Here is a 23,453-nt window from a genome sequence, read left to right as displayed (position 1 = left end):
CAGCTACCTACCAGGAATGGGTTTATGTTGGTGTTTTATATTATGAGGATTCTCAGAGGTAAGGTTTAGGCAGGTAAAGCATAGTGGCACTAGAACTTGGCCGTCATATTCTATCAACAGAGGGTATCATTGGTGCGAGTAAGAATAACAGCTAAAAGCACGTCTTCCACAGTTCTTAGACATCACTTGCTGAGGGTATGCAATGGGAAGATTAGCACTTGTGTCATTTTCATAGTCATCTTACTCTCAGAATTTGTTTGTGATTTTTCACTTACAGTACGATATGATATTTTCCTTGGAAGCAGTTGGTAAACCTAATTCACCATCAGATTGCATCAGTTTCTTTTTGTTTCGTACATACTATCCACTGATTTTTTTTTTTTTTCCCACATTTCTGCTGATTTCATAATTGCATTTTTAATTCTTTTTGCACATCAGGCTTTTTGAAGATCAGATTGTAATTTTTTTCATGTTGTAATTTTTTCATATTGTTTTCATGCATAATGGGTCAAGATCTGTTTGAAGAGTTGTTGGCTGGGTTGGGTGTTAGGAAGTACATACCAGTGTAGGACTTAGGTTCTGTGGTTGTAAGTTCTTCAGTTCGATAACATCTTTTTCGCATTAATCAAGCCACCATCAGACGATTTTATTAAGCTGAAGAGAGACTTTTCAAGCTGGAAGGGTCAGCTATAGCCTTCACTAACCCCTTCAGTTTAAGATGTCTTTCACAAGCTGAATAAAAACCTTGCATATGTAGCAAGAAAAGTAAAAAATTCATCACTGTAGTGAAGGTGTTTAGACCTTCAAAGTGATGACAGATTAGAGTAATTCCTGCTACTGACACAGTTTTATTCAGTTTTATTCAGTTTAGGAAAGATCCCATTTACTGAAGGGGTTAATGAAGGCTGTATCTGATCCCTCCAGTTTTAAGAATGTACTGTAGCCTAAGCTAAATAAAATAATCTGGAGGTAGCAAGAATAAACTAAAAAAATAAATAAAAACAAAAAGTCATCAGATGGGAGGGGTTTATCTTGGTTGGGCTCTTCAAAATGGCTCATCTATACTAAGAATGCTCTCAACAGAACAGAAAAAGGCAGATCTCATGGTTTCTTATATATTTTAATTGTCTATACATCTCTAGTGTATATATATATACTGTATATTCATATATATATAATAGGCTTATGATTACATAGGTTGACAAGGAAAGTGTGGGTGATAATGGAACTGAGTCATATCTCCAGTCTCTTTACATCATATACATTAAGTCCTCATTTCATGTCAGGGATGATTTTCACATCTTCACACTTTTTTTTATGATCAGTATAAACTAAACGTATAAAGCAACGTTGGGTCTGGTTAGTACTTGGATGGGTGACCGCCTGGGAACACCAGATGCTGTTGGCATCCCTACGTGTCAAGTGGGGTTGGTGGAGGATTAGTGCCCCTCCCTGTAAAACAATTAACTCTAAGCCCTTGGCCACCCCGTTTGGGATGCATGGCGTCTGGCAATGAATGAAAAAATAAACTAAACTGAAAGGAACTGATCATAATTTTTTTTTTTTTTACTGGAATTGGAACTGTAAATTGAGGGGAAATTGGTAAATCAACCTTTTATATATTTTCTTCATACAGTCAGTATAAACTGTAACTGAAGGGAACTGATGATAATTTTTTTTTTTACTGGAATTGGGACTGTAAAATGAGGGGAAATTGGTAAATCAACCTTATATATATATTAAACACTTGGTACTTTAGATCGGGGGAGATTGTTAAATAAACTTTTTTCATGTAGCTGGTATTGTAAATTGGGGAAATTGGTACTGGTACTAGTATATTAGTTTTTTTTTTTTTTTTTTTTTCCTAATCTAGTATCTGCACTGTGCATTGGGGAAATTGACATGAGATTTCTTCATATAATCAGTACTTTAATTTGGGGAAAATCAGTACATCAGCTTCATGGGTATCAGAGGAACTTTAAGTGGCAATCTTTTTATAATTTGCTGTAGACTTGATTACCAAAAAGGACATATGAAAAAAATCCAACACATAACAAGGACCTCTTGTACTTGGAATGTTTATACCACATGAAAACTAGAAACAAAACCCTAACCAACACTTTCAAGATAACTAGCGCTGTCAGGGTGCTGGGCTATATTTTTGTCCATAAAGGTGGTTTGGCATGTTGCTGGTGGTTGTAGGCATCCTTGTGATTCAGTTTGCATGAGATTGAATGTTAATTGAACATGGCTTGAATATACAGTAATGTCACTGTTTCATTAATAAAGGTTTCTGATGGCACTGTTTAGCAGGGAGTTGGCACATAAGCAAAAGTACAAGTTTTATTACAGTACTAAGCACTGCCATCACAGGAGATTTAGTAAACAATAGACTGAATGTATTGTCGTCACAAGAGATTTAGTAACAATAGTCTGTATGCATTACTATCACAGGAGATTTAGTTGACGATAATGTGAATGCACTATCATCGCGGGAGATTTAGTTACAATAGTCTGAATGATAGAGTGGAGTAAGTGATGCTGTGTATAGCTTGAAGTGCTAACCTTGTCTCATTCATAAACTGCAAGGATATAACTTGCTCTCTCTATCCTGCAACATACCAGAGGAATAGAAATTCAGTTTTGCAGCAGGTATACTAATCAGATACCATAGTGATCACAGCATTAGCAGTGTTGCGTGCTCATGACTTGCTACCTACAGACTGGGCATTGGCTAGACTAGATAATAGCAACTATTTAATGGAACAGCTCTGAGGGCAGGATGAAGACATTGTAGGGTTATGCAAATATGCATTTTTAATAGAAAGAGTGACACTGTTTAGAATATTTATCATGTTTCATTCTTTGGCAGATACTGTACTGTATAACCAAGTACAGTAACACTTCATGAATTATCATAGACTGTCGTGTAGCGTCATCTGTAATAAAACTATATTATCATAAACAAGTCAAGATAGTGCCAAGGTATATGAGCAAGGGCATGACTTTTTTTAATGACTGTAATTTGTGGAAGTGGGCACATTTGCTATATATAGAATATTGGGTGTATCCTTGTAATGGCCACATGATTTTTATATATCATCTGTGTAATAACATGGCACTGTTATGGTGATTTCTAGCACATACAGAAAAGCATTTGTGTAGCCAAGGTTTGTTCGTGTTTGTCAGGATAATCGTTGAGTCTTAATTTTGTTTTGTTGGTTTTAAAAGGCTTGCATGTGTTAGCCTTTTTCACCTGATGTTGGCTTTCCAATCTGAACACTTAGACATGTTCCCAAAGTAAGACCTGAAGTGGAGAGCAGTTTCTTACTTTGACTGGTGTTTAAGAAATCCTTGATGAGAGTAAAATGTGTTAACTAATTAATGCATTTCTTAATGTCTTCTGTAACCTTGCATGTAGCTGAGTATATTTTGTTTTTAGGATTTTTGTATGGTATCGTTTATGAAGGCTCCATCATTGTCGCATGTGTCATCCTTGGTCACTCATTATTCTTAATGCTAATAATAATATTCAAATAAAAATTAAATGTAGTTAGTGTAAGATCTGAAGCAATCAGTAATTGCGGTACTGCACAGAACTGTGTAGTTTAAAAAATAGATTGAGGTATATGATATTTATGGAAATGTGCCCTTGCTCATATGGATTGTTGCGTGCATCTTCTCTTTCATTATTGTGTTTATAGATGGTTGTCTGATTAGAAAGAGAATAAGGATGAAAAACTTTAGAGAAACTGCAAGTACAGCATTTCAGAAAGTTTCTTACTAATATATTCATTACCATTCTTTCATACTGGTGCAGCAGATAGAGAAAACTAATTGATGTACAGTACCTCTCTGCATGCCCAGTTTTTACTTAGTTATCTGTCACTTATTAATCATATTTCATTACCACCTTCCATTGCACCATTTTCCTCTGTGGTGCAAAGATACTTTGACTGAATGCAAGGTTGTAAATACTGTTTTCTTAGGCTTGTTTCTTTGTGAACTGATGGTACTCTTTAATTTCAGTTTTTAACCCACTGAGCCAGCTGTGTCTTTTTCATTTTATTCCTGGCATCTCCTGACAATTGTATTCAGTTTAGGATAGATTTTTCAAACTGCAGAAATTAGGCATAGCGTTACAAAACTCCTTCAATATGAGAAACCCTTCATAACCTGAATAATTGTGTGGTAGCAGCAAGAATAACTAAAAACAATATCACTTGGATTCTGGTGGTTAAAAGTTTTGGCAGCTCATAGTCAAGTTGGCAGAAATATAAGTATATTTATCATAAAGGTGGCACCATCATTGACAATAGTAATTTGTTCATAGTGTGTAGTGTTAAGTACAGTAGCCAGTAAAACAGACCAGCAAGTATCCCCCGGAATTTGGTTGGGTGGTTTGTTTAGGGTGGCAAGGTGAAGGATAATGTGCTTCAGATTGAGGAACGTCACACCTTCTTGCCAGTCATAGTTTTGTGAAGCATAAAAGTTGAGTTATTTCTGATAATCAGTTACCGCAATTTGCAGGAGGATTCTTTATTTATATGGTATAGCCAGTCTTTTATTTATTTTGCATATGACTAACACTCATTGTTTTCTGTAGTGTTGCTGTGCCTCGGTGTGATTTTTTTTTTTTTACTCATACTTTGAAGTACATTATTCTTTTATTTTCTTTGTAGTACTTATGATATTTTCTCTTTTTCTTTTTTATGCTGAAGTTTTCCCTTAATTCCATTTTAGCATGTCTGACATTTTCTTGATACTTGAGATTTTTGGTAACTTTTGGAGCAGAATTACCAGATGGTTGATGATTTCATATTTACACCAGAGAATTTGATGGCAGTCACGGTCATATATAAGATGCGAGGTGTTTTGCCTTATCAGCTGTGTGTATGTGAATTAGGAAATTTATATAGAGCAGTGATCAAGGGCTGTCAGCATACAGCAATATTTGGTGTAATTATATTTTTTTTACATTGAGTTAAGGCAGTCATACATTTCAAGGCAAATAGTTTAGCATGTTTCTTGAGTCCTGATTTAAAGTGTGTGTCTGTAATGGCAGTTGTACATTTTAAAAGCAGATTGTTTAGCCAGTGTCCTGTTCTTGATTTAAAGAGTGTCTCATGGCAGTTGTACATTTTAAGGCAAATATTAGCCTGTTGTTTTGTTCCTGATTTAGAGAGTTGTAGTAGTACCCTCCAGGCTCTCATCCCTGGAAAAGGACCTACTGTATTGATGGTTAGGAGGAAATTAGAGCTTCCTGGAGGCAATGGCTCGATGGAGGGCCTTGTTCTTTTTGTCACGCTTCTCCCTCTTCTCCTTCATCTTGTCCTTCATCTTGTCCTTGCGCAGGGTCTTCTTCCAGCCGTGTTTCTTGGGGCTGTACTTCTTGGGCGGCCTGTGAGCCTTGGGGCGGAGGGTGGGCTGGGTGTTGGCATTGTGGAGGGCTGGGGCTGGGGTGGCTGGGGAGGGCTTGTGGTGTACCTTGTGGACCTTTGGGGGACGAGGGGTGACGGGAATGAGACGCTCAGGCTCCATGGGGATGCCATCCTGCACACACAATGCACACACATTTCAGAAGCATTCCACCAAAACCCATATTCTTATTAGCTCAGCTGGCTTTCCAGCGTCTCTTCCTTAGCAATTTATTTCAGTTTATGATACATTAATATTCTTTAGTATGTTTTTATGGTAAGCAATCATTGTCAATAATAGAAGGTGATAAATAGCTTAAAGGGTAATATTGAAGTATAATATTCAAAATAAATCATCAAGAGGTGCTAGATAGCCTTCTAAGCTTATGAGAATACAGGCCTAAGTGTTTGAAGTACTATTGATAAATAAGCATAATTGAAAAATAGGAACCATTAACCTCAGCAATACAGTGCCATTTCTGTGCTTCATTCTTGCTGCCTTCAGACAAATGTTCAGTACTCAGTTCTAGAGAGACCTTTTGAACTAGAGGGTTAGATATACAGTACTAATAGCATTCTCTAACCTCTTCGTAAAAAAAGTCTTCCTATAAATGAATAAAATTGTCTGGAGGTAGCAAGAATAAAGCAATAAAATGTGTTTCTGATTAAAGAGGTTATGCACAGCGCTGGCAAGAACATCAATGATATAGTATATCTCTGAACTTTTGGCTCATTAGAGTTTTTATTCAGTAATGATTATTTGTGATGGAAAGATAATGTTCTGTATGTAGGAATATTTACCTATCTTTCCAGTTTCTCATAAGATTATTTTTGAAAAATGAAATAGTACACAGTAGTGAGCATGCATTATTATTATTACTTTTTAATGGACAAAGGAGAAATGATAGACTACTTCCATCCATGACACAGTCATGCATAACATACATAAATACACATATATAAATCATCATAGTAAAAATGTGGACTCAGGTGCATCTGAAAAATAGACTTTTTGTTCGTGATTATTTACCACAGGAAAAATTTGCGTGTGTATTTCTGTACCATTTACCATGACATAACACCACATATATTGTTGTTGCTAAATACAGTACACAGTCATTCAGGTGGGTACACAACAAAATGCTGTACTTTAAAAGCTGAAAAGTGCATTTATACACAAACACTGTATAGTATGGAATAAGCAGAGACCAACTGTAAAATAAGGAACATTAAACTACAGAACAATAATACTCCAGCCAAGAACTGTAATATGCATCAGGAAAAAGAGAAACAGAACCACATCACCTGAAAGAGAACCATAGAATAACGACATTAGAAATGAAAATGTAACATTGTAACACCATACGAGCACTATATATACCGTACAGCCATCCACAAGAGTTGTATCATCAATACTGACACTATTGATTGTTGTCAGTTAATGGTAGTTAATTTGGGATGAGATCATACAGAGTGACATCAGGGATAAGGGACTGAATAGAGAGGCTGCTAGAGAGCCACCATTAAGTGACCAAGGCCAGTGCATGCAAGTATGTTAAAGCCATTATAAATAAAATGAAATAGGAGAAAGCAGTAGTTCTCAGGTAACAGTATGTCAAGCTCTGGGTTAGTGAGGGCCCGGGAGCGAAGAGGAGTATTGTACACTTAACCTGACAAGATCCCTAATTCCTTGCAGCTAGGTTGATAGCTGGGTGTTGTCAGATTGGAGGTTCAGTTTAACTTGTGACCAAGGAGACATATTCCTGTGTTATAGCTAAGGCCCGTTGAATTTCATACAACCACAATATATTATTAAAGTTGTGATGGTGGCTTAGTTCCATAAGATGAAAACAAACTGCACATAGGTACAGTACTGTAATTGGGTATGGAGGTGCTGATCAAGATCACTATCATAACTTTTGTAGATGACTATACCTGAAGCAGCACAGTTGACAAGAGGATAAGAGAAAAAGAAAGAGAGAGCCCGAGAGAGTGAGCGAGCACACAGTTGAATCAAAATGATGCAGGTTGACCATAGCTGTTGTCTCGGTCTACCTTGGTGCCATTCTTGAGTTTGGTGGGGTGCCTAGTGGCATTGGAGGGGACCTGTGGGGTGCGGTTGGTGAGGAGGTGGGAGGGGATGTCCTGTCCCTGGGGTACCCTATTGGTCACCAGGTGTTTCTTCACTGCACCCTCGCTGCCCCCTCGCCTCAGCTGAATCATGGCCAGAATACAAACCCATTGTCAAGTGGACTCAGTGGAGAAAATGGGGGATGGTTAGTTAAAGGAATGGGAAGGGAAACAGTTGTATTATAAGAAATGGGAATGGAAAGGGATAGTAGAGAGAGAATAAAGGGGATGAGTAGGAAGGGAAGAGGCTTGGAGAGAAAGAATGAGGGGGACGAGAAGGAAGGAAAGAGACACAGAGAGGGAGAATGGGGGGATGAATGATAAGGCAGTTATTTTAGGAGAAACAAGATGGCAAAAGTTATACTAATTCACATGATGGGGAGTACAGTTTTGATATTAGTTGGCATGGAGAGAGAATAGTGTGACAAGTGATTAGTGGAATGGGAATAAAAATTGTTTATCAAGTGGGCTTGGAGATAGAATTGGGTAATGAGCTGAAGGAATGGGAAGGGAAAGAAAATTGTAGGAACAGCAACGAGAAGGAAAAAGGTGATATGAAAAGAATGTGGACAGGTGATAAGGAAAAATGGGAGAAAGAAAGAGAAAATGGCAGATAAGTTGTTGAAGGAATGGGAAGGGAGAGACAGTTGTGTGAGAAGAGACAAGAAGAGAAAAAGTTAAATGAGAATAATTATCAGACAATTAGGACATAGGAGAGGAATGGCTGAGTTGATAAAGATGTGACCTGCCTTCCTAATGGAAGCCAGCTCGATTTCTGGCTGGGACAGGTTATTTTAAGGATTCGAATTTCGTTAAAGCAGATTTTAGTGAGCTACCATAAGACCAGCCGACATGTCATAAAAATACCTCCACTAATACCAATACACCAGTCCTGTAAAAGACAGCCTTAGGCTGTATTCGGTACGGACAGTGGGTGTTAATGCCATAGTGGTAACATTTGGAGATGTATATAATGTAGGAGGACTGCTAGGCCTCAGAAAATGGGCTGTTAATCCTGTGTCCAGAGTCAGATGCGGTACAGAAAAGAAAAAAAAAAAAACTAATGCAGATCTGTTACAGGTGGCCTCAGGGAGAGAATGGGGGATGGGTTATAGGAAGCATGGGAAGGGAAGACAGTTGTATTATAAGTACTGGAATGGGATGAATTTATATTAAACCACGAGCTGGGAATACAAACCTGTTATCATGAGGGCTTGGACAGAGAATGAGGAAATAAGTTTTTAAAGAAATGGGGAGGAAAAGAAAGTCGTATGAGAAGAAATGGGAAGTGAAAGTCTGGTTTTAGAAGAAATGGGAAAGGACATGTAAGAAAAGAAAGATAAAGTGATCTGAGAGATATGTGACAAGGAATAGTAGGTTAGAACGGGAGATGAGTAGAGAGAAAGCATGGGAAGGGAGTGGGAAGTTGTTAGGAAAGATGGATAGCAAGGTAAGAGGGAAAAGTGTGTGTGTGTGTGTGTGTAAGTGTGAGAACCCCACTGGAGGCCTGTAACCCAACCCCCCTCACTCAGGTTATCACTCACACCACTTCCTCGGCTAATCCCCTCTTAGGCCTGTTTGCCCTGGATCATCTCTGAGGATTAACTTTATAACACCTTCATATATCCTCCTTATTATATCCTCTTAATATAACCACTTAATATATCCGTCTTTGGCGTATATTTGGGTTGATCTTTAACGTCTTCACTTTAGGTTTTTATTTTTACACGGTCAGTCAGTCAGTCAGTCAGTCAGTCACTCCTCTCTCTCTCTCTCTCTCTCACACACACACACACACACACACACACACACACACACACACACACACACACACACACACACACACACACACACACACACACACACACACACACACATCCTGAGCTAATCCTGTTTTAGCCTTGTCGTGTCAGGATGATCCCTTGGCATTACCCATAAATCTTCCTCTTACGTCCATTCTTGGAAGTGCACCGCGTAGATAATCCCTCTTAGATGCCCTTAATCCACTGGAAGGTTCCTGATTACAACAGTTCTTTCACCTTAACTTGGTCCAGATTTTCGTCCTTTTGCAGTTTGTTGCACGGGGCTCAGTAGCAGAATAAAAGAATGCTGTGGCTCTGCTTTCTTACCATAGCACTTCTTTGTGACTAACATTATGTTCTAGTGTTGATATCGTGTGACAAGATAGTTTTCAAGATGAGAGATGGCGGTTTAAGGGAATGTTAGCCAGAAAAGGGTATAATTAATGAAGGGTTGTTGTTGTTGTTGATTAACTTCAGTCTCTCAGGCTGAGCAGACCCATCAACTGCAGGCAAGCAACTGCCCCTGTAGGGCTGTTCCATCCAGTGAACTGATGTTCCCTTGCGGTCGAGAGCGCCTCGCCACAGTGAGGTGCGGAGAAAAGTATGGAGGTATGGATGGTCGTTGCATTTGCGTCTCTCTACCCACTTAACATAGGCACCATAGTAGGCTCCACACCACTCCGTAATTTGGTTATATGGTTACCACCCAGCGTTGTATATGGTTTCCTGGACCACATACCTGTGTCTTCCCTCCTCTCTTCTTAATTTCCTTCATATCACTTTTTATTACTCCTTCCACTTCAGGTGGCTCTACACCGAGTGACAAGAGAGATGGTTTCCTATAACCCAGGAAACTATTTACAATGTTGGGTGGTAACCATATAACCAGATCAAGAGGTAAAGTGGAGCCTATTCTGGTGCCCCTGTTGACTGGGTGGAGAAACACAAATGCGGCAACCACCCAGGAACCAAATCTCCACACTTTTCCCCTCGTCCCACTATGGCGAGGTGCTGTCAGCCAGAAGGGGACATCAGTTCACTGCATGGGACGGTTCTACAGGGGGGGGGGGTTGCTTGCCTGCGGTTGATGGGTTAGCTCAGACAGACAAATTGGGGGTGATCAACAACAACAACAACAACCTGATCTTCTGTTATGATAATTTCTAACTTAATCTGATAATGTCATGGTTTGTCATTATTATACTCATTATATTAAGGTCATGTTGCTTGGATTTGCCAGTGGGTGTGTTATTAGTAAATTACTGGTATGTGCTATGACCATTTTTCTCAACCATTGATGTTATTATAGGTTGTGTGAGAGAGAGAGAGAGAGAGAGAGAACTAGCTCACTTGTCACTCACACCTTTGTACTTTCCGTGTACTCCCCGTTTCCGTAACCTAATAGCTAAGACATGAAATGCGAGGGGTGGGTGGGGAAGTGGGTGTGAGCTGTATGTGAGGGTGCAGAAGCAAGAGAGGGTGAGAGTGAGAGAGCGAGGGAAGATGGGAGAAAGCAGGGAGGGTGAGGTGGGTAAGGAGGGAGGGTTTTGGTATGAGGAGGATGAGGGAGGTGGTTTAGGAGGTTATGGGAAGGAGTGTTAGGAGTGGTGATGAATTTTGAGCTGTTAGCGTAAGAATATTAAATTTAAAACTGTAGTGAGATGAGATCGAGGGAAATTAAAAGTCAGTAGGAAGGAATATTATTAAAACGGGAGACTGGGGAATAAAGGAAGCTGAAGTATGGCTGAAATAAAGGACGAACCAGTTAATAGGAAGTGGAATAAAGTAGTGAGAGGAAATAGTAATGACGCTGAAGAATAAAATGTGACGAAGGAAGATTGAATACATGGAGTTAGCAGATATAAGGATTTGTGATGAGACAGTGAGAAGAAATACAAGAAAAAAAAAAAAAGGAGAATTGGGGAAGATGAAGAGGAAGAAAAAGAAAATTGAAGTAGATATTAGAAACTGGAGTGTGGTCATCGGAAGGAGTGGTAAATAAGATAGTCGTATTCTAGGTGACGTAGGAGGCTTTGTAGCGCCTCTTCCTTAGCGATTTATTATGTTTTACGTCTTAATCTAATGTTTTATTTGTATCGTTTTAATATCAGTCTAGTGTAACCAACAGCCAGAGTCAGAAGTTATGTCCCCCGAGTCTGTAGTGGAGGAAGTACAATAATGGCGGGAAATGCATACCGCCATTACAACTGACTCCTGTTACATAACTTTTGCGACTGTACCTCCCTCTGACACAACTTTTGACCCCTACCGTACAGCACGATACTGAGGTGTGATGCCCAGGATAAATCGCCAAGGAAGAGGTGTCACGAGAAATCCCAAGACCCACACAAAATTCGACCCATTAACCAGAATATAAAACGAAAAATTAATCGCCAGTGAAGAGATGTAAAGAAATATCAGGTAAGCAGACTACAAAACGCAGACTAAATCGGGAGTGAATAGGTGTTAAGAAATACCCAATAACCAGACTATAGATCCGAACTGACCTTATCCTCGTGCTTCTTGTCGATGTTGTGTTCAGTCACGTGCTGGAGGTGGATGTCTTTGTTGATGTCGTGGTGCGGGGGCGGGGGCGCGCGGCGGGCCGAGGGGTTCTTGTGGCCGCCTTCGCTCCTGTGCATTGCGGCGCGGTGCTGAGGTACTGCCCCGTGCTCACCTGTGGGGTTTAGGGAGATAGGTGAGAAAAGAGGAGGAGAAGATATCTACGAGGAGACTGGTAGACACTGACACGGAGAAAGATAGAAAAACAGATAGACGGACAGGCAGATAGAAAAATGAAGACAGGCAGATAGTGCAGTCAGTTGATAGACAGAGATAGAAAAATTGAGACAGACAAGAAAGACAAGTAGAGACAGAGAAAGATGGACTGAAAAACAGATACAGACAGACAGGCAGATATACATACACGTTCTCTCTCTCTCTCTCTCTCTCTCTCTCTCTCTCTCCTGTTTATTCACCCTGGCTCCCCTACCCTCGACAGCCACACATACGCCCTTGGACAAACACACTCTCCCTTCCTCAATATTGTCTCCCTTCGTCGTTATTCTCCCTTCTTTAATAAATTCCACCTCCATAATATCTTCTTTATTACTGTTACCTTCACTATCGAAATTGGAGGGGGTAATGCATTCACCCGTGTCTGTTTGTCTATTCGTTTGTAGGATTTGAACGAAATTTTATGGACAGGTGGGAGGTCAAGGAAAAGTTTATTATATTTTCAGGTGGACCCGGATCCATACGCAGGATAAAAAATAAATAAATAAATAAAAAATGGCGTTGGAGGAGGTATGCGGGATAGGAATTTGTGTAACAGGGCGGGCTAAGACCGTAGAATTTATTGACTGTGAGATCGTAAAAGTATTCGTCAGTTGGGAAAGGAATTTCAGCAGTAAATCATCAGTTTTATTAGCGTTGGTGGAGGTATGCGCTGTGAATTATTATTATTATTATTATTATTATTATTATTATTATTTTGCCGCCGGACGTTTTTTGTTTTGCTGAGGGGAGATGTTTCGTGGTGAAGGGGTTACTAACATTATCCTCTTGAATACTGATGATGATGATGATGATGATGCTTCCTCGTATAAACTTTGAAAAATTTGAGGTTGATGGCGAGAGATCATCATCAACGAGAGAGAGAGAGAGAGAGAGAGAGAGAGAGAGAGAGAGAGAGAGAGAGAGAGAGAGCAATATTGCATATAATTAAGTGACGGCCGCAGTCCACACATTTTCCGAAAATAATTATGCTTTGGAGACTTTTTTATAATTATTCTCTCTCTCTCTCTCTCTCTCTCTCTCTCACACACACACACACACACACACACACACACACACACACACACACACACACACACACACACACACACACACACACACACACAAATAGTGAGAAAATAAGTGAGACTTCCATATCCTCTGAAAAAGAATGTACGTTAGATTCGCATGTGCTGCGAAAATGAATAGGGAAGTGAGTTAGCTTTACATAGGCTCCGAAAATGAGAGAGAGAGAGAGAGAGAGAGAGAGAGAGAGAGAGAGAGAGAGAGAGAGAGAATAAGCCTGAGTAGCATGATCTCCAAAAAATAGCCTAAACAGAAAAGAAAGTTTGCTTCGCTTATGCTTCGAAAATAAATGACAAAATAAAAATAAAACGATTAGAAAAAGAGCGTTGGGATGAGTTTGTCGAGTCCCACCGTTATAATAAATCCAGCAGGGAAAATACGAGCAATTTGGAGAATATATTGGGTGAAATATCTCCATGACAGGCCATTAACGCAGTCCCCCCTCCTAAGCTTTTCTTTTTTCCATTTTCTTTTTACAGATTTCCATTTTAAAAATATATTTGCTTCTTGTTTCATCTTTTTGTACTTCATTATGGTTGTCATCACTTTCTTCAACATTATCGCAGTCACATCTTTAACATTATTATTATTATTATTATTATTATTTTTGCTCTTGTTATCCTCCTCATTTTTCCATATGGTGAAGATATTGGCACCGCCCCTGTCCGTCCGTCTTTCTGTCTGTCCACCTTTCCGTCCGGGCCCATATCTCGGAAACTACCTGGAGGATTGGCTTCATATCACACAGAAAGGTAGAGGATGCGTCGTAGTTGATGCCCGTACCTGTAAAACGGCCATATTGTCTGTACTTTACGAGCAGTGGCCATACAATTATAAATCTGTCTTGTGTTATATTTTGGAAACTTCTTGCCGGATTCTCTTCATAGCTTAAAGATAGAGTATGAGTCCTATTTTACGTCCCTGTGAAATTGCCACATTGTTAGTATTTTGCAGTCTATTTCGACATAAGGAATTTAATCTGTAAATAGCTATATCTTGAACACTACTTGCTGATCATCTTCGCTTCTTCAGGATAGTATATTACGGTCAAAGCTATACTGCATTTAAAATTAAGGTCAAAGCTTTATTGCAGCTAAAATTACGGTCAAAGCTATATTGCAGCTAAATTAAGGTCAAAGCTTTATTGCAGCTAAAATTAAGGTCAAAGCTTTATTGCAGCTAAAATTAAGGTCAAAGCTATATTGCAGCTAAATTAAGGTCAAAGCTTTATTGCAGCTAAAATTAAGGTCAAAGCTATATGGCAGCTAAAATTACGGTCAAAGTTTTATTCAGAGCTATATTCTTGGGTTCGTATTCTTGTCGGTTAAGGAAGCTCCCTAACACCTTTTCCATAGCGATTTATTTTGCTTATTACACCTTATTGTTGTACTTTATGGTATATAAATCTCTCTAACAACGCCATACTCTGCATAGTTTATGCCCCTATATATGAAATGGTCATACTTATTAGTGTATATCTATATATTCTTTACTACATCGTGGGGATACATTTTTGCGAATGACTTGTTGTTATTATTATTATTATTATTATTATTATTATTATTATTATTATCATCATCAATATTATTACTATTATTATTATCATCATCATCATCATCATCATCATCATCATCATCATCATCATCATCATCATCATCATCACACCACCACCACCACCACCACCACCACCACCATCTCAGTCTTTCATCTTCCGTTTTCCCATGCTTTTATAATTTTCCTGATGCCCATCCTCACTCTCCTCCTCAAGACCCTCACCTTCATGCTTCTTCCCCTTTCATAATCTTACAAGGAGAGGGAAGTTCTTAGGAGTTACATAGAGCTGTCTGACGCTGACCTAAGCAAAATATAAACTACAAAGCTATATTGCAGCTAAACTGAAAAGCTATATCGCAGCTAAAATTACGGTCAAAGCTATACTGCAGCTAAAATTACGGTCAAAGCTATACTGCAGTTAAAATTAAGGTCAAAGCTATACTGCAGCTAAAATTACGGTCAAAGTTTTATTCAGAGCTATATTCTTGGATCCGTATTCTCGTTGGTTAAGGAAGCTCCCTAACACCTTTTCCATAGCGATTTATTTTGCTTATTACACCTTATTGTTGTACTTTATGGTATATAAATCTCTCTAACAACGCCATACTCTGCATGAATAACGTGCAAATGGACATTAACCAACAACATCCTAAAATAAATCGCTGAGAAAAAGGTGCATGGGAAAATAACAAGAAAATATCAGGGTGTAATATGCCCAGTAAATCGCAAAGAAAATGGTGCTAGGGAAAATAACAGGAAAATATCAGTGTAATATGGCCAGTAAATCGCCAAGGAAAAGGTGCTAGGGAAAATATCATAACACGAAAATATCAAAGTGTAATTGCCCAATAAATCGCTTAGAAAAAAGTGCTAGGGGAAAAATAACCTAACAAGGGAATATAAGAGTGTAATATCCATAATAAATCGCTAAGAAACAAGTGCTACGAAGTCTCCATTCCTCCCACCCCCCAGAAAATCCGCACGTCACCCAAACAGTATCATGTGCTTAGTTTTTTTTTTTTTTTTTTTTCCAGTGATAAGAGAGAGAGAGAGAGAGAGAGAGAGAGAGAGAGAGAGAGAGAGAGAGAGAGAGAGAGAGAGAGAGAGACTGCCTTAATACTTACGGCGGTGGTGGTCCATTCGGTTGCTCAGCTTGTGTTCGCGGCTCCTCTTAGCCAAGTGGGGGCGCTTGCCTTCATTGTGGGGCTGTGGACGAGAGAAGGAGGGGGTTAGTTAGTGGAGAGAGAGAGAGAGAGAGTAGATATATGTAGAGAGAATCAATCTTTCTGTCTATATCTGTCTGTCTGCCTATATCTGCATCTGTTTATCTATCTATCTGTGTCTGTCTGTCTGTCTGCCTGCCTGTCTGTATTTATCTGTCTATCTGTCTGTCTATCTGTGTGTCTGTTCTCCATCTTGCTCACTCATTCCTCTCTTCCTCTACTGTCCCCTATTGATCATACATACATCTTTCATCTCTGCGTGTGCTCTTTCCTGATTGCTAACCTTCCTTCCCCTCCCTTCGCTTCCCCTCCCTTCCCTTCCCTTCCCTTCCCTTCCTTCACTCTCTTTCCTCACTCCCTTCCCTTCCCTCACTTTCTTCCATCACCTCCCTTCCCTTCCTCTTCCTTCCCCCACTCTCCCTTCAGTCCTTCCCTTCCCTGCTCTCCCCTGACTCACTCTCGTCCCTCCATTTCACCTACACTCGACTCCCTCTTCCAATCGCTATAACTCCTTCCCCCTCTGTGTTCTAACTTTGATTCTCTGTTTCTAGTTACTCTTTTCTCTAACCCTCTCTCTCTCTCTCTCTCTCTCTCTCTCTCTCGTTTACATCTCCTGTGATCAGAAGACCTAGATACGAGTACAACCCATGTGACTGGTAAGGTGTGTGTGTGTGTGTGTGTGTGTGTGTGTGTGTGTGTGTGTGTGTGTGTGTGTGTGTGTGTGTGTTTTGAGGAAGGAGGATTAAAAAACAAATAAATCCTGCCTAGGTTATTGAGATGCATCAGTTTGGCATTTTCCCCTTGCTTTCCGTCTTGAAGATGTTTGCCCGGGAGAAAGATGCGCTTGAGGGCCTCTTGGTATGTATAGCCTCGCCGGGGAAAGTTTGAGAGAGAGAGAGAGAGAGAGAGAGGGTGATTGAATTTTGTTGGCCAAGTTGAGTGGATGGGAATGAATGTTGGCTGAATTCTGGCGTGTGTGTGTGTGTGTGTGTGTGTGTGTGTATGTGTGTGTGTGTGTGTGTGAGAGAGAGAGAGAGAGAGAGAGAGAGAGAATTAAAGTCATAAGTACCAGATATGTGTAGCCTGCGTGCCACAGTACAAAGCTCTCAACGCCAAGACAGAAAAACTAAGCGCGCTCTACTCTCATCATGGGTTTCACAAATGAGCTTCAGAAGGCTTGCCCGATTTTGACTCTTCGGTTTTTGTTTTCTGATTTTACCCTTTCAATCCTGGGGCGTCATTTTTTTTTTTTTTTTTACAAATCTCTCTTTTTGACGATTTTAATAAGGGTGGTAATGAGTAATCTTAATAATTAGTAATATTAATCAGTCTTTCTGTAGGTTAATCGTACTAAAACTTTACTTCCTTTACTTTAACTTAGTCTGGATTTTCGTCCTTTTGCAGCTTAATTCACGTAGCTCGGTGGCAGAATATAGACTACTGCAGCGTTACTCATAGCACTTCTTCGTCACTAGCGTCATATTCCAGTGTTTATTGTTAAAACCGAGCAGTCAAGATGCGGAGATGGCAATTCCAGGCCAAGTTAGTATAAAAAGAGTATAGGTGATTTTTCTCGAGTCCTTGGTATTGAAGTTATTGAGAGCTGTACTAAAATTCCTGTTCTAAGGCTTTATTGAAGTTGAAAATTTATCATGTATTGCTGTCTTTACTTCCCCTCTCTCCCTTCCTTCCCATCATTTCCCCTTTCTCCATCCCTTCCCCCTTCCTCCCTTTCTCTCCATTACACCTTGTCCTCTTACACACCCTCGCTCTTCCCCTCATTCACAACCTCCCTTTCCATCACTTCCCTCCCCCCCTCTCCTTCTCCCCCACCTCCCTTACACTCCATCCCACTCTGCCTCACACCCTCTCCTTTTTCACTTCCCCTTTCCCTTATTCACAGCCTCCCCTCCCATCACTTTCCCCCCTCTCTCCTTCCCCACCCCTCCCCTTACGCTCCCTCCCCCTTCACCTCCTCCCCCCCTCTCTTCCTCACACCCTCTCCTCTTACGCCCCCTCCCCCTCTTCCTCATACACAACCTCCCTCTCAACCATCTTGTTTCTCCTTCACCCTCTCCCTTTCCATCACCTTCTCTGCTTCCCTTTCCACTAACACCTCTCCCTCCCTCTCCACCACCTTTACTGTTTCTCTCCATCCCCCACCTTTCTCCCCACAATTTTCTCTCCATCTCTACCTTCTCTACCCCTCCATACATCACCCTCGCCGCCATATTTCTCCATACTATTTTACCCCTTCGTTCCATTCTCCTTCCCCCCTCCTCCCATCTCTTCCTACTCCTCCAACACCTTTTTACCTTCCCACCCCTCCCTACCCCTCCAGCCGCTCCCCCTCTCCCATTCCCCCTCCCCTCTCCTTTCCCCTCCCCTCCCCTCCCCTCCCCTCCCCTCCCCCTCCCCATGCAGACTCATTAATAAGTTTGGAGGTCTGGGAGCCTCTGAACAAAAGCCCAAGATTAGGTTGGGAACTTTACTTGAGTCCCCCCTTGCTGTCCCTATTTAATTCTCTCTCTCTCTCTCTCTCTCTCTCTCTCTCTCTCTCGTATTTTTCATTTATTTATGAAGTTAAATTCTTCCCTTCTTTCTTCCTTTCTTATCAGCCTTCTTTTATTCCTTCATTCTTTCCCTTCATCCTTTATGCTTTCTTCCTTCCTTCCTTCCGTCTTTCCTTCCTTCCTTCCATCCTTCCTTCCTTCCTTCCTTCCTTCCTTCCATCCATCCTTCCTTCCTTCCTTCCTTCCTTCCTTCCTTTGTCCTTCCGAGCTCCTATTTAATATCCTTCCAACGGCTTCTTCTCTCCTCTTCTTTTCTCGCTCCTTCCTCTTAATATCATCCTTTCAGAGCATCTTCAATTTTTTGCCTTTTTCGTTCAATTTATTTTTTTATGGCTTCGTCTTTTTGGTTCTCTGTTTCGTATGGTTTCTCTCTCTCTCTCTCTCTCTCTCTCAGTATTTTTCCTTTCTCCCTGCTCACTCATCTTTCATCTCCCATTCTTTTTCCTCCTCGCCTTTCATCTCTCCCTCTTTCAATCTTCCCTTTTTCCCTTCCTCCCTTTCCCCTCTTTCTTCCCATTTCCTTTCGTCCTTCGTTCCTTCATTTTTTCCTTCCTTCGTCTCCCTCCTCCATATCATATTAATTTTAGCCTTTGTCTTTTTATTCCTTCATTTTTTCATTCTTTTTATTCCGTGCCTCCTTTATGTATATATATATTTTTACAGTTCCTTCCTTTATCACCCTTCCTTCCTTTCCCTTCCTTCCATCCATCCTTCTATCCATCCATCCATCCATCCGTCCATCCATCCATCCATCCATCCATCCATCCATCCATTCATCCATCTCTAGCTGTCTGTCTATCAATCCATCCATCCATTCATCCACCCATCCATCCATCCATACATCTATCAATCCATCCATCCATTCATCCACCCATCCATCCATCCATACATCTATCAATCCATCCATCCATCCATCCATCCATCTATTTCTCCTTTTTTTTTCCTTTATCCATCATTTTACCTGCATCATATTTTCAACCCGTATTCCTTTATTTCCTTCCCTCCCTTGTTTTCCTTTCTTCCAAGTATCCTTCCTTCCTTCCTTCCATCGTTTTTTCGTTATTTCCTTCGGTTTACTTATATTTCTTCCTTTTCCTCCTTCTCCCTCCATTCGTCCTTCCTTCCTTTTGATGCATCCTTCCTTCTTTATTTCCCTCATTCCTTCCACAGCTTCAATACCTCCTTCCTTCTTTATTCCCATCTTTCCTTCCCTCCTTCCTTATTTCCTCCCTTCATTCCTCCTTCCCTCTGTTCCTTCATTGAATTAAGGAGAGAGTGAGAGAGAAATGCGAGGAGTTTGATAGTTGGAGTTCAGGTCGCGTAGGCTCTCTCTCTCTCTCTCTCTCTCTCTCTCTCTCACGCAATCCATTTTCCATTCTTCTTTTTTTTTTTCTTTTTTTACCCTTCGTCCTTTTACCAGGTTTCTTCCCCTAGTGAATTGAGTGCGTTTCCAGCATTGCCACGCACTCAAAGGACACGCGCGTGAGTTGGGTGCGTGAGGAGGGTCAGGCAGCGCTATATTGATGTGTGTGTGTGTGTGTGTGTGTGTGTGTGTGTGTGTGTGTGTGTGTGTGTGTGTGTGTGTGTGTGTGTGTGTGTGTGTGTGTGTGTGTGAATTAATGGGTGCAGAGGAAGGGTTGCTTGATTGCTCGGGCACACATACACCCACACACACACCCACACACACACACACACACACACACACACACACACACACACACACACACACACACACACACACACACACACACACACACAGTCAATTCCCTGGCGGAAGAAAAGGAGGAAGAAAATTAAAGAACAGATTGAAGGAAATTGGAAAAACAGATTGCATGTGAGAGAGAGAGAGAGAGAGAGAGAGAGAGAGAGAGAGAGAGAGAGAGAGAGAGAGAGAGAGAGAAAGAGGTAATTTTTTAACTCGTGTTCCACTTCCCTCTTTTCCATTATTTGTCTTCCTCTCTTCTCTCTTTTCCTGTCTTCCTTTCTCTTTTTTCTTCTCTTCCTTTCTTTTTCGTCTCCTCTCCTCTCCTCTCATCTTTCCTCTCTTCTCCTCTCTTCTCTCGTCCTCTCTCCTCTCCTTTCCTTTACTCTTTTATCTTCTCTTGTCCCTTCCTTTCTCTTCCTCTCTTTTTCTTCTCTGTTCTCTGTGTCTTGTCTCCATTCGTCTCCTCTCCTCTCCTCTCCTCTCCTCTCTCTTCCTTCCCCTCCCCTCCCCTCCCCACCTCCTTTTTTCCTCCCCCTCCTCTCCCTGTCTCCTCTCTCCTCTTTCCTTCCTTATCTACTTTTCTCCTTCCATCTTCTCTTTCCTTTTTCCATCCTCTTCCTTATTTCATACATATCAGGCCTAAATCAGCATCTTTATGGATATTGGAGAAGTGAAGGAAAGAAGGAACAGATAATGAAGGAAGGAAGTTAGGAGTATGATGTGGAGTGAAGGAAGAATGAAGGAAACAATGAGTGGAGAAGGAAGGAATTAAGGAGGAAGGAGAGAGATGTGAAGGAGTGAAGGAAAGATGGGACAGATAATGAAGGAAGGAAGGGGTATGATGTGGGGTGAAGGAAGGATGAAGGAAACAATGAGTGGAAAAGGAAGGAATTAAGGAAAGAGGAAGGAGAGAGATGTGAAGGAGTGAAGGAAGGAAGGGAGTAGATAGGAGTGGAGAGAGAAGGAGAGAGGAAGGAGAGAGATGTGAAGGAGTGATAAAAAGAAGGGATCAGACGGGAGTGGAGAAGGAAGGAAGGAAGAAGGAGGGAGAGAAGGGAAAAGTAAGAGTGAGAGGAGAAGGAAGGAAGGAAGGATATGTGAAGGAGTGAAGGAAAGAAGACAGAAATCGACAGAAGTGGAGTAGGAGGGAAGGAAAGAGGAAGGAAAAATGAAACCGACAGACGTGGAGAAGGAAGGAAGGAAGGAGAGAGGAGAGAGTGAAGGAAAGAACCGATCAGGAGTGAAGAGGGAATGAAGGAGGAAAATGTGAAGGAGGAAGGAAGGAGGAAATACAGACTGAAGGAAGAAACAGATGGAAATGGAGGAACAGAGAGAAGGAATGGAGAAGGAAGGAAGGAAAGAGGAAGGAATGGAGGAGAGAAGGAAATATAAAGGACTGTAGAAGGAAGGGATGAGGAAGGAGGGATATGTGAAGGAAAGAAGGATACATAAGAGGACTGGAGAAGGAAGGGATGAGGAAGGAGGGAGATGTGAAGGAAAGAAGGACACATAAGAGGACTGGAGAAGGAAGGGATGAGGAAGGAGGGATATGTGAAGGAAAGAAGGACACATAAGAGGACTGGAGAAGGAAGGGATGAGGAAGGAGGGAGATGTGAAGGAGTGAAGGAAAGACGTCAGCCTCCCGTTCCAATATTGGCAGCTTCCCAGCGGTGTCGGGCGGCCTCCTTCATTCCTTCACTTCCTTCAATTTTTCCTTCACTTCATTTTTTCAATCGCTTCCTTCACTTTCTTGTTTCCTTCATTCCCTCGTTTGCTTCCTTTCCTTCATTCACTTCTTTCATTCCTTCAGTCTCTTCCTTCGTTTCCTCTTCCTTCACTTAGTATGTCACCTTCTGTTCCTTCAGTTCTTCCTTCACCTTATCCTTCATTCCCTCTTCTCCATTTTTTTCCTATTACGCTTTTCTCAAGTCCTTCGTTCGTTCGTTCCTTTCCTTCCTTCCTTCCTTCCTTCCTTCCTTCCTCCCTCCCTCCCTCCCTCCCTCCCTCCCTCCCTCCCTCCCTCCCTCCCTCCCTCCCTCCCATCCATCCATCCATCTATCCATCCATCCTTCCTTCCTTCCTTCCTTCAGTCCATGTTCCGTCACTGTATGTCCTCATCTTTTGTTCATTCCTTCATGCTTTTCATATGTCTCTTCCTCTCACACCTTCCTTCTTTCAGCTCCTTCATTCTCCTTCATTCATTCCCTTCCTTCATTCATCCATCTTTTCTCCATTCGGTATCCACTTGCACACCTTCCTTCAGTCCTTCCTTCTTTTCTTACACCTTCCCTCCCTATTTTACAACTCCAGCCCTCACACTTTCCTTCACTCTTCTGCCTTCGCTCTTTCCTTCCTTCATTTCTTTCCTTCACATCTTCGTTCTTTCTTTCCTTCACCTCGTTCTTTCCATCACATCTTCTCTCCCTCACTTCTTTGCTCCTTCCTTCACTCCTTCCTTCCTCCTTTCCTTCACTCCTTCCTTCAGGTCATATAGCCGTATCGACCCTCTTCCTCCTTATAAAAAATTCTTGCATATAAAACCTTCAAAGACCCATTCATAAACTTTAAGAAATGTATCCTTCCTTCCATCCTCCTCCTCCTCCTCCTCCTCCTCCTTCTCCTCCTCCTCCTCCTTCTCCTCCTCCTCCTCCTCCTCCTCCTCCTCCTCCTCCTCCTCCTCCACGTACTTCCTGGTAGCCCCTCTTGTGGGTGTGTTGACATATGGCTGAGTCCCACCTAAGACTTTGGGCCAATACTAGACTTGGCCCTCTTCCTCTCTCACTCGCTCACTTTCTCACTTGACCTCACTCACCTTTACTTTCTCACGTACTCACTCACTCACTTTCTCACTCATCCACTTACTCACTCACTCATTCATCTACTAATTCACTTGACCTTTCACTCGCCCACTCACAGGCATTCATTTGACCTCACACACACACACACACACACACACACACACACACACACACACACACACACACACACACACACACACACACACACACACACACACACACGTGCCTCCCAGGACCTGACTCTTGCTCCCTAGACCTCTCCTCCTCAACAATATACCTGAAGCACACCTACTGTACACCTGCCCACTAATTACACTTCCAAGATACACACCTGCACCTGGGTATCACCTTGTACACGTGTTCGGGGAGATATGTGAGTCTGAAGGTGTG

The 23,453-nt window shown here is 41.3% G+C and overlaps 2 protein-coding genes across 4 annotated transcripts in view; one reads left to right on the top strand and one right to left on the bottom strand.

Annotated features, from left to right (window-relative positions):
- Positions 1-23,453, top strand: part of LOC145395021 (TBC1 domain family member 2B-like) — a 199,265-nt gene that overhangs the window by 29,332 nt on the left and 146,480 nt on the right. The window lies entirely within an intron of this gene.
- Positions 4,057-23,453, bottom strand: part of LOC145394943 (uncharacterized) — a 130,058-nt gene continuing 110,661 nt past the window's right edge. Inside the window, exons 2-5 of one of the 3 annotated variants that reach the window (XM_080268692.1) lie at positions 15,889-15,970; positions 11,857-12,026; positions 7,473-7,631; positions 4,057-5,553 (exon numbers count right to left, since the gene is read on the bottom strand). In XM_080268692.1, coding sequence (XP_080124818.1) covers positions 5,254-5,553; positions 7,473-7,631; positions 11,857-12,026; positions 15,889-15,970 — 711 coding nt within the window. In that variant the 3' untranslated portion in view covers positions 4,057-5,253. The remainder of the gene's footprint in view (positions 5,554-7,472; positions 7,632-11,856; positions 12,027-15,888; positions 15,971-23,453) is intronic. The other 2 variants (XM_080268693.1, XM_080268694.1) reach the window with 2 other exon arrangements.

The sequence above is a fragment of the Coenobita brevimanus genome, chromosome 29 (assembly GCF_032717465.1).
Source record: "Coenobita brevimanus isolate Jiangsu-jjx chromosome 29, ASM3271746v2, whole genome shotgun sequence".
NCBI classification, from domain to species: Eukaryota; Metazoa; Arthropoda; class Malacostraca; order Decapoda; family Coenobitidae; genus Coenobita; species Coenobita brevimanus.
Note: the sequence above shows the minus strand (reverse complement) of the source record. Positions and strands in the feature narration are given on the sequence as shown.